Source organism: Gadus chalcogrammus, chromosome 3, assembly GCF_026213295.1.
Source record: "Gadus chalcogrammus isolate NIFS_2021 chromosome 3, NIFS_Gcha_1.0, whole genome shotgun sequence".
Taxonomy (NCBI): Eukaryota; Metazoa; Chordata; class Actinopteri; order Gadiformes; family Gadidae; genus Gadus; species Gadus chalcogrammus.
Window position 1 is genome coordinate 28,290,361 of NC_079414.1, and position 11,058 is coordinate 28,301,418.

The following is an 11,058-nucleotide window of genomic DNA, read 5'->3' on the forward strand; positions in this document are numbered from 1 at the left end:
AGAGACAGAGACAGACAGAGACACAGACAGAGACAGAGACAGAGACAGACAGAGACAAAGACAGAGACAGAGACAAAGACAGAGACAGAGACAGAGAGAGACAGTGACAGAGACAGTGACAGAGACACAGACAGAGACACAGACAGAGACACAGACAGAGACAGAGACAAAGACAGAGACAAAGACAGAGAGAGAGACAGAGACAGAGAGAGAGACAGAGACAGAGAGAGACAGAGAGACAGAGACAGAGACAGAGACAGACAGAGACAGAGACAGAGAGAGAGAGAGAGAGAGAGAGAGAGAGAGAGAGAGAGAGAGAGACAGAGACAGAGACAGAGAGAGACAGAGAGAGAGAGAGACAGAGACAGAGACAGAGACAGACAGAGAGGGAGACAGAGACAGACAGAGACAGACAGAGACAGAGAGAGACAGAGACAGACAGAGACAGACAGAGACAGACAGAGACACAGACAGAGAGAGAGACAGAGACAGACAGAGACAGAGAGAGACAGAGACAGAGACAGAGAGAGACAGAGACACAGACAGAGGGAGAGGGAGAGGGAGAGAGAGAGACAGAGACAGACAGAGACACAGACAGAGAGAGAGACAGAGACAGAGACAGAGAGAGACAGAGACACAGACAGAGGGAGAGGGAGAGAGAGAGACAGAGACAGAGACAGAGAGAGAGAGACAGAGAGAGAGAGAGAGACAGAGACAGACAGAGACAGACAGAGACAGAGACAGAGACAGACAGTGAGAGACAGAGAGAGACAGACAGACAGAGACAGACAGACAGACAGACAGACAGCTTTAGTTTGAGGATCTCACGATGTGTGTACTGGGTAAGGCCTTGGTTGGAGTACGCAGGAGGCGAGATGGGGGCAGTCTACTCACACAGTGGGGGAGGAGGTGTAGCTGGAGTCCCCGTCCACATAGTGGACCTGGCCTGAGTACACAGGGTCCACCTGAAACACACATTAAGACCTTCAGTAGCCCAGTAACCCTAACCTGCTCTGAACTGTGCACCTCATTCATCACTCCAGAATATAACGGCTGGTACCACTTCTTATAAGAATAACAGCCTTTTCAAATGTGTTCAGAGTTGACCCTGAATGACATCAGCCACTAGAAGGCTTCCTCTGTTGTTACCTCTTGGTTAATGTGAACCGTATCTATGCTGTTGTTACCTCTTGGTTAAGGTGAACCGTGTCTATGCTGTTGTTACCTCTTGGTTAATGTGAACCGTGTCTATGCTGTTGTTACCTCTTGGTTAATGTGAACCGTGTCTATGCTGTTGTTACCTCTTGGTTAAGGTGAACCGTGTCTATGCTGTTGTTACCTCTTGGTTAAGGTGAACCGTCTGTATGCTGTTCAGGTGAGCTGCACTCCTCTTAGAGTTCTGAGCGACCGCCTGCAGCACTGACCTCTGCTGGTGACAGAGGATATTGCATCGTTAATGAGAGCGTACATAATGAAACATGTGCTACACTGTGAGCCACAGAGAGAGAATGTGTCTTTGAGTTGTTTCTTTACCTGCGACGTCGTCTGCACCTGTTGGACCACCTGGGTGGGGACCCCAGCGGGGGGGCTGGACTCTGACACGCTGTCATTGGATTGGACGGAGCCCTCTGAGTCAAACACAAAGAAACACTCGATGAGGCCTCGGTCATCAGAGCACACTCCTACCAGAGACCGGCCACGTACTTACGGTAAACGCCGTCCAGATCACAGTAAACCCCGTTAAAGAACATGGCACCGAACGGGGACGTGTTGGGAGTGCCAGAGGGACTCGGGGTGATCCTGCTGCAGGCGCTCCTTATATCCTGCGCTGGGCGAGGGGCCTTGGACAGCTAATCTCCCCCAATGGAAGAGTGATCCTCCATCAGGTAAACACACAGATCAGATGAGAGGAGGAGGGAGATAAGGCATGGAGGCATGGAGGCATGGGGAGGGTGGAGGAGGATGGGGGGGGCAGGTGACAGGCCTCCATCCTGATGGGGGGGGGGGGGGGGCAGGTGAGACAGACTTCCACCCTGATGGGGCTAAATGAGACAGACCTCCACCCTGATGGGGCTAGGTGAGACCGACCTCCACCCTGATGGGGGGGGCCAGGTGAGACAGACCTCCACCCTGATGGGGCTCGGTGAGACCGACCTCCACCCTGATGGGACGGGGGGCAGGCGAGACAGACCTCCACCCTGATGGGGCTAGGTGAGACCGACCTCCACCCTGATGGGGGGGCCAGGTGAGACAGACCTCCACCCTGATGGGGCTCGGTGAGACCGACCTCCACCCTGATGGGACGGGGGGCAGGCGAGACAGACCTCCACCCTGATGGGGGGGGGCCAGGTGAGAAAGACCTCCACCCTGATGGGGGGGCCAGGTGAGACAGACCTCCACCCTGATGGGGCTAGGTGAGACAGACCTCCACCCTGATGGGGGGGCCAGGTGAGACAGACCTCCACCCTGATGGGGGGGGCCCAGGTGAGACAGACCTCCACCCTGATGGGGGGGCCAGGTGAGACAGACCTCCACCCTGATGGGGGGGCCAGGTGAGACAGACCTCCACCCTGATGGGGCTCGGTGAGACCGACCTCCACCCTGATGGGACGGGGGGCAGGCGAGACAGACCTCCACCCTGATGGGGGGGCCAGGTGAGAAAGACCTCCACCCTGATGGGGGGGCCAGGTGAGACAGACCTCCACCCTGATGGGGGGGGGGGGGGGGGGGCAGGTGAGACAGACCTCCACCCTGATGGGGGGGCCAGGTGAGACAGACCTCCACCCTGATGGGGGGGCAGGTGAGACAGACCTCCACCCTGATGGGGGGGCCAGGTGACAGACCTCCACCCTGATGGGGGGGGCCAGGTGACAGACCTCCACCCTGATGGGGGGGCCAGGTGAGACAGACCTCCACCCTGATGGGGGGGGGGCAGGTGACAGACCTCCACCCTGATGGGGGGGGCCAGGTGACAGACCTCCACCCTGATGGGGGGGGCAGGTGAGACCGACCTCCACCCGGTCTCCCCGCCCCCTCCTAGTGCTGCAGGATCTTCCCTGGATGGCCGCTGCCTCAGATCTCATGTTTTATTATCGAACCTTTATCCGTCCAGCACAGGGGCTGGGAGGGGCAGTACCATCCACAACAACATGGTCCTTTGGGTGGTTTGTGGTACTGGTCTACCGGACGTGTCCACAACATGGCAGAGACCAACTCCTGTCTGAACATTGATTCCCTTTGTAATTACCAGCCACTCCATCTCTGTGATCATAGCCACTGGTCCTGGTCCTGTTCCTGTTGCTGTTACAGCCGTCCTTCACAGCAGGACGGTGGTTCCTGTTCCTGTTGCTGTTACAGCCGTCCTTCACAGCAGGACGGTGGTTCGTGTTCCTGTTACAGCCGTCCTTCACAGCAGGACGGTGGTTCCTGTTGCTGTTACAGCCGTCCTTCACAGCAGGACGGTGGTTCCTGTTGCTGTTACAGCCGTCCTTCACAGCAGGACGGTGGTTCCTGTTCCTGTTACAGCCGTCCTTCACAGCAGGACGGTGGTTCCTGTTGCTGTTGCTGTTACAGCCGTCCTTCACAGCAGGACGGTGGTTCCTGTTCCTGTTACAGCCGTCCTTCACAGCAGGACGGTGGTTCCTGTTCCTGTTACAGCCGTCCTTCACAGCAGGACGGTGGTTCCTGTTGCTGTTACAGCCGTCCTTCACAGCAGGACGGTGGTTCCTGTTGCTGTTACAGCCGTCCTTCAAAGCAGGACGGTGGTTCCTGTTGCTGTTACAGCCGTCCTTCACAGCAGGACGCTGGTTCCTGTTGCTGTTACAGCCGTCCTTCACAGCAGGACGGTGGTTCCTGTTGCTGTTACAGCCGTCCTTCACAGCAGGACGGTGGTTCCTGTTGCTGTTACAGCCGTCCTTCACAGCAGGACGTTGGTTCTTCAGCCCGCCGCACAGCGGCTCTGAGGCGCCACCGTGCTCATTCCACGAGTGTCGATTGGCCAATAGGAAGCCGTGGGGACGAGGGATCAACCCATAAACCCATATCGGTCGAACCCTAGTTGTGCTACGTGTTGAAAGAAGCAGATCAACAAACTTTGTGTTTTGTGATAACAATGATAGTCACATTAATTCATAGTTACCTTATGTACTGTCGGGCCCTTTGTTTACGGTTTACTCACATTATTTACTGTCATTGCTCAGTCTTTTTGCATTGTGGAGTTATTCATCTAGTGCATCAACAATCTCCATATGCACAGGACCTTGTATCAAGCCGGGATGTACAACAGCTTTAGGACAGTGGCCTGAAGGACAGTGGGGCGGTGGGGGCTAGGGAGTAGGACAGTGGCCTGAAGGACAGTGGGGCGGTGGGGGCTAGGGAGTAGGACAGTGGCCTGAAGGACAGTGGGGCGGTGGGGGCTAGGGAGTAGGACAGTGGCCTGAAGGACAGTGGGGCGGTGGGGGCTAGGGAGTAGGACAGTGGGGCGGTGGGGGGCTAGGGAGTAGGACAGTGGCCTGAAGGACAGTGGGGCGGTGGGGGCTAGGGAGTAGGACAGTGGGGCGGTGGGGGCTAGGGAGTAGGACAGTGGCCTGAAGGACAGTGGGGCGGTGGGGGCTAGGGAGTAGGACAGTGGCCTGAAGGACAGTGGGGCGGTGGGGGCTAGGGAGTAGGACAGTGGGGCGGTGGGGGCTAGGGAGTAGGACAGTGGCCTGAAGGACAGTGGGGCGGTGGGGGCTAGGGAGTAGGACAGTGGGGCGGTGGGGGCTAGGGAGTAGGACAGTAGCCTGAAGGACAGTGGGGCGGTGGGGGCTAGGGAGTAGGACAGTGGCCTGAAGGACAGTGGGGCGGTGGGGGCTAGGGAGTAGGACAGTGGCCTGAAGGCGTTCTCTTTGCAGCGCCGCCGGTGTGGGTTGGGCTTTAGCGAGCTGGCTTCAGGAAGTTCCCTTTCCCCATCACTGAGAACTCATTTGACTTCTCGGTAATCTTGATGCATGTGAGATGTAACATTACTGTAGAATAAGATAAACCCTTGTGGTCCACCGACATTGATTGATTTGATGGAGCATCGCAACAACAAATACACCGTTCATGGTATACATTTTGGCCGGTCTGTTGAGAGCCCAGGTTACTGTCGTCTATGTAGAGATGTAAATAAGCCATGATTTCTTTTCAACTCCCCCGTCGTTCACAAACAGGCGGTTGGCGAGGCATTGACATACGGCTGGCTCTTGTTGAAGGGCCTGTTGACTCCGGCCCTGACACAAGCTTGCTTCCGTAACAGTCCCCGTCTCTCTCCCTCCAGAAGTGTCAAACAAAATAAATGGCTGCCAATAACACACCCTGAGGGGGTGAGATAATAAAAACATGTGGGCTGATTTACATCTGGACGTGGGCCTCAACAGAGAGATCCTTTAAGTCCTCAGGCTGCGGCTGAAGTTAAGATTTCTGGCCCCGAATGGTCTTGCGTCAGACAGTCAAATTCTCTCTCTCTCTCTCTCTCTCTCTCTCTCTCTCTCTCTCTCTCTCTCTCTCTCTCTCTCTCTCTCTCTCTCTCTCTCTCTCTCCTCTCTCTCTCTCTCTCTCTCTCTCTCTCTCTCTCTCTCTCTCTCTCTCTCTCTCTCTCTCTCTCTCTCTCTCTCTCTCTCTCTCTCTCTGAAAGTGCATAGGTGTTACTTCATACTAGCCTGAGAGGAAGAAAAAAAAAAAAAAAAAAATCCATTAATAGCCCAGCCCAAAATAAACATTCAGAATACGAGCACGGGCGAATCACATTCATGCCCACCGTCTCATGACCTGCTGACCAACAGCACTAATCAATGGTCAAGAAATAGAGACATAAATAGAATTCAATGACTGACTTACTATAGAAATCACAAACGTGTCGGCAGGCCGTACATGTTGCCTGCGGCAAAACGTCAAAGAAACGATAACAGTAACATGAACTGCTGCAGGATAAGGGGATAGTTCATGCCATAACATTTGTTGTCTGTGTTCTTCTACATAGAGAACCCTCTCTTCTCTTAAGACATCAGCAGGAGATCACTGCCTTTCCCCGCTGGCCCTCATTAGCTGCTCTGCCTCCTAGCAACCGGCCTCATTAGGCTATTCTCAGAATGCATTCCCTTCCCCACCAGGACACACCAGTCCAGTAGTGAGTCCTACAGCATCCAGGGCCATCCATCCATGTTAATGCTGTCAGAACCAGATGATATTACAGCGCATCTCTCCTGCACTGGTTACGCTTTAAAAAAATGTCCCCTTTCAGTGGCTCTGAGCCCCAGAGGAGGAGGAGGAAGAAGAGGAGGAGGAGGAGGGGGAGGAGGAGGTGGGGGAGGAAGAGGAGGAGGGGGAGGAAGAGGAGGAGGAGGAGGAAGAAGAGGAAGAGGAGGAGGAGGAGGAGGAGGAGGAGGTGGGGGAGGAAGAGGAGGAGGGGGAGGAAGAAGGAGGAGGAGGAAGAAGAGGAGGAGGGGGAGGAGGAGGAGGAGGAGGAGGAGGTGGGGGAGGAAGAGGAGGAGGGGGAGGAAGAGGAGGAGGAGGAGGGGGAGGAAGAGGTGGAGGAGGTGGGGGAGGAAGAGGAGGAGGAGGAAGAAGAGGAAGAGGAAGAGGAGGAGGAGGAGGAGGAGGGGGAGGAAGAGGAGGAGGAGGAGGGGGAGGAAGAGGTGGAGGAGGAGGAAGAAGAGGAAGAGGAAGAGGAGGAGGAGGAGGAGGAGGAGGAAGAGGGGGAGGAAGAGGAGCAGGAGGTGGGGGAGGAAGAGGAGGAGGGGGAGGAAGAGGAGCAGGAGGAAGAGGGGGAGGAGGAGCAGGGAGCGGAGCTGCTCTGAGAGTCAGGCCCTTGGAGCCGTCGGTCAGTGAGGAGCAGACTGGAGATGACAGCTATATTCTGTCACATGTTGGACGATTCAAGGTCTCGTGTGTCTGTGCGTGCGTGTCTGTGGGTGTGCGTGTGTCTGTGCATGCGTGCGTGTCTGTGTGCGTGTGTCTGTGCGTGCGTGTGTGTGTTCCATCCCCCTCACCTGTGACGGTCACGATAATGTACTGAGGGGAGCTCTGCCCGTTGCTCTTCTGGACCTCGGTGGCACTGTACTGCTGCGTGGCGCCGGGGAGCAGCACGGCCTTCTGGGACATGGTGGCGGTGACCTGGGCACAAAGGGCTTCCTGTCTTGATTTGGACGCGGCTGCTGATTGGTTAGATGTCGTAATAGCGACAGAAGTTGGCGAAATCTCAGACAGGAAGTGTGCGGGCTTCGAAGCCGAGGGCGTGGCGGCGGCAGGCATCGCCATGGTTACTGTGTTGCCCTGCTGAGACTGAAGGTCCTCAGAGTATCCGGAAGTTGCCATGGCAACTGGCGATCGGAGACACTGAACTGGCAAAGAGATAACAGACGACGCTCAATGACAGAAAATATCAAAAACAGTGAATGAGCAAAGAATAAAAGAGCCATATTCGGTCTGATGTGTATGAAATGTTAATAACTCATAAACTACAATAGTGAAATGTTATAACGTGATTACACTTGATGAATAACCATAAGCATTAACGAGAAGTGAAAGAAGAGCAGTAATCGGATACCCTGTCAATCACTCTGATGCCCCTCCCACAGTGGGAGTGGCGGCTGCACTCAGAGCTAACAGCATCAGACCTGTCAATCACTCTTATGCCCCTCCCACAGTGGGAGTGGCAGCTGCACTCAGCTAACACTATCAGACCTGTCAATCACTCTGATGCCCCTCCCACAGTATAACGAGCTAACGCCATCAGACGTGTCGATCACTCTGAAGCCCCTCCCACAGTACAAGGCAAACCTCGTGTGTTCCAGATGCCTCGGACACCAGCCTTCATTTCCTGTCTCGTAGCACTTATAGCATTCCCATTCGTCTTTTTGATATGTCATTGACTCTTAGTTGTTTATGTTAGCTACATTAACCTCTTTAGCAACTCAGCTCAAAAACAAACAACACAACTTTAACTTTCTATTGCACGCACAGCAAGACCATGCAATGCATAAATTGGTGACTGGAATAAAGTAGCAATGTAAACAAGTGTGTAAGAGCATTTAAAATGCCTCCGTGAAATGCCGCAAGAAAGCTGGCAGATTTCTCCACTTGAAACTCGGAAGGCTGGTGTCCGAGTCATCTGGAACACACCACCAGACCACTTTGTGTATCCACGGGGTCAACCTCCATGTCAAGTCCCGAAACTTTGTGTTAAGTTACTCAAAATAAACATTCAATTTGAATGTCCGCCAGTCAGCACCATCTCGACCACTTCGGTGTCATTGTGTGTTAGCATGTTTAACATGATAAACATGTTAGACGTGTTTAACATGTGACTGTGAGCTGTTCTGCTAGCCTGGGAGCTAGTGGGCAGTCAACAAGTCAGGAGACCCGCTGGTCCTTAAGTTAACACTCAGCTACTCTTCTGCCTCCTCGTACTGCAGTATTCAAACAAGCACCAACACACCTCTGCTCATACACATATCCTGTAAAACTATTTTAAAAACATTGTTCGATCTCCATAACGATCTGAGGTAAGAGGAGTAAGATTCCCCCCTCCGCCATTTTGTCTCCTATCGGGTTGACATGACAACACTCCGTCAGCCGCGCGCTACCGCGACACTGAAACACCCGGGAACGCGCTTTGTACTCATTAAGATAAGAAATTGAAATGAATCATGTTTAAGTTACCCCAGTGTTGTACTTGGATTGTCCGAAAAGTTGTTCCTTCGAGATTTGGACAGTTGTTGATTGTCGTTGCTTAGTGGTCGTCGCCAGGACTACCGTGACTATGGCGCCTGTCTTCACCGGGGCAACTGTTGCTACCCACCGGGGTCCGCCCCCTCCCGGGCTCTGATTGGCTGTCTTCGGAGGTGGTCGTCGATCCCTACACTGCTCGTTCAGTCATAGGTCGACCGTTTATGTCATTTATTTAGACCATAGAGTTAGTGCTAAGCAACCATACTGGTGACATTTGATTATACACCCTGTCAATCACATGAGTTATGAACGTTGAGGGCTGCCTTGTTTTGTAATATCGTTATTAACTGTTATTGAATGTCATTCTGGTATTTTGTGTAGCATGAAATAACATACAGTAACATGTATTCATATTTTGTCCCGTTTATTCATATTATAAGGCTGGTCATATTTGACATATTTTATGAAGTAGAAGAAAATATTTCAATCTTCAATACTTTTCAGTTTCTGTGTTTGTTTATCTGCCAGGAAGCAGTATAACAATATAATATGTTGTTCAGAATCGGAAGGCCCTAACTGATTGGAAGGACAAAGGAGTAAGTTAAAGGTCACAGGTGATTGGATACAGTGGACCTCTCTGACATCACCGCCAACAACGTACATCATGGATCACACATTTTCCCTTTCTCTCGGCATTGTTACCCCTAAAGGTCTCTGTCTTATCTCTGATAGCTATGGGGTGTGGAGGGGGGCTGTGGTCATCTTATGAAAGGCTTGGGGAACTATAAAAGGGGTCCTGTTCACAACAGACAACAAGCACCCTCATACTGCACACATCTAGCCAGAGTCCTTTGATTGACTTCTTAGCAGTGTCTGTTTTTCTCCGTCACCATGTGGAAGGCTGCGGTCGTCACTCTGGGTCTGCTGCTGGTGCTGGTGGGTGGGGTTAGACCCAACGAGGGGCCCCCCTCCTTCTACGGGGTGAAGCTGTGTGGCAGAGAGTTCATCAGAGCGGTCATCTTCACCTGTGGGGGATCTCGCTGGAGGAGGAGCCTGGGGGATTCTGGTGAGACTCCGTCTGGGTTTGTAATCTGGCCTTGGAATGCAGTTTGGGAAAAGCATGCTTCTGCGGGTGAATGTCTTCTGCTACTTCTAGAGATGTTCCCAGACCCTTTTTCCTTCCCGAATCAGATTCCTGAACTTGAGTATCGACCAATACCAAGTATACGGATACAGCATCTAGCATTGTAACTACTAACAGCACTTGTTCTTATGGAAGGGTTCTATTACCATGACAGCCATGTAAAGTCGGTTGACTTACAGTCAGCAAAAATGAATTTTAGTTAAATTATAGTAAGACATTTGTATTATTCTGGTTAAGTGTGAGCATCCATGTTTTTCCGGCTTGGCAGCTCGAGCCCATGTCGGCCGGAGATGACGCTTTTCCCGTTCCGACTTCCCACCTCCGACGTTAACGAACGCAGCATAGCACCATAGCGTTGAGTGTTCTCTGTGTAGTAAAGGAGCCATGTGATGCTGTCGGACCGGCAAAGTGACATGCGTACTCGCCGATACCCAATACTGCATTTTAGACTGAATCGGAATTAATTCAGAGACTTGTATCGGTATTGGAACAACTCCATCTCCTTCCTGATGTCACAAATGGTCCAGCAGGTGTGATGGGTGAGGAGGACCCCTGGGGTACGCCTCAGATCGGCAGCGAGCAGCAGGCCTCAGAGACCCAGATCTGGAAGGGGGAGACGCAGGACCCCGCCGCCACAGGCCTCAGCCGCTACGCCCGCTCGCCCGTCTCCGAGGAGGTGCTGGAGGCCCTGCGCAGCGCCGACCGGAAGGGGCGCGACGTGGTGGTGGGGCTGTCCAACGCCTGCTGCAAGTGGGGCTGCAGCAAGAGTGAGATCAGCTCACTCTGCTGAGACCCCTAATCTAGCCAAGCTTTTTACAATACCTGGACCTATACATGGACCTCCCACTGCCCCATACTCAGTCTACTGGTCCTCCCACTGCCCCATACTCAGTCTACTGGTCCTCCCACTGCCCCATACTCAGTCTACTGGTCCTCCCACTGCCCCATACTCAGTCTACTGGTCCTCCCACTGCCCCATACTCAGTCTACTGGTCCTCCCACTGCCCCATACTCAGTCTAATGGACCTCCCACTGCCCCATACTCAGTCTAATGGTTCTCAGATTGTCTAATTTGTCCCTGTCTCATTCATTTATTAAATCATTGAGCCAGTCAAAGTTTGTTTTCTTCTCATCGCTCTTGTGATCTTCTGAAAATGTTATTGTCTGCGTTCACAATAGAAACTAACAATTGTTTATCGGTATGAATATTTAATAAAGCTGTT

General features: G+C 52.9%; 2 protein-coding genes across 6 annotated transcripts in view; one reads left to right on the plus strand and one right to left on the minus strand.

Annotated features, from left to right (window-relative positions):
* rfx1b (regulatory factor X, 1b (influences HLA class II expression)) overlaps positions 1–8,830 on the minus strand; it is a 21,303-nt gene extending 12,473 nt beyond the window's left edge. For 2 of the 5 annotated variants that reach the window (XM_056587159.1, XM_056587156.1), the window contains exons 1-5: positions 8,683–8,830; positions 7,011–7,361; positions 1,534–1,628; positions 1,340–1,426; positions 895–965 (exon numbers count right to left, since the gene is read on the minus strand). In XM_056587159.1, coding sequence (XP_056443134.1) covers positions 895–965; positions 1,340–1,426; positions 1,534–1,628; positions 7,011–7,335 — 578 coding nt within the window. In that variant the 5' untranslated portion in view covers positions 7,336–7,361; positions 8,683–8,830. Of the gene's footprint in view, positions 1–894; positions 966–1,339; positions 1,430–1,533; positions 1,629–7,010; positions 7,362–8,682 lie in introns of all 5 variants that reach the window. The other 3 variants (XM_056587158.1, XM_056587155.1, XM_056587160.1) reach the window with 2 other exon arrangements.
* A 752-nt stretch (positions 8,831–9,582) lies between these two features.
* On the plus strand, positions 9,583–10,625 carry rln3b (relaxin 3b). Its single transcript, XM_056587164.1, has 2 exons — positions 9,583–9,757; positions 10,363–10,625. The coding sequence occupies exons 1-2, from the start codon at positions 9,583–9,585 to the stop codon at positions 10,623–10,625; spliced, it is 438 nt and encodes a 145-aa protein (XP_056443139.1).
* Positions 10,626–11,058: the final 433 nt, after the last annotated feature.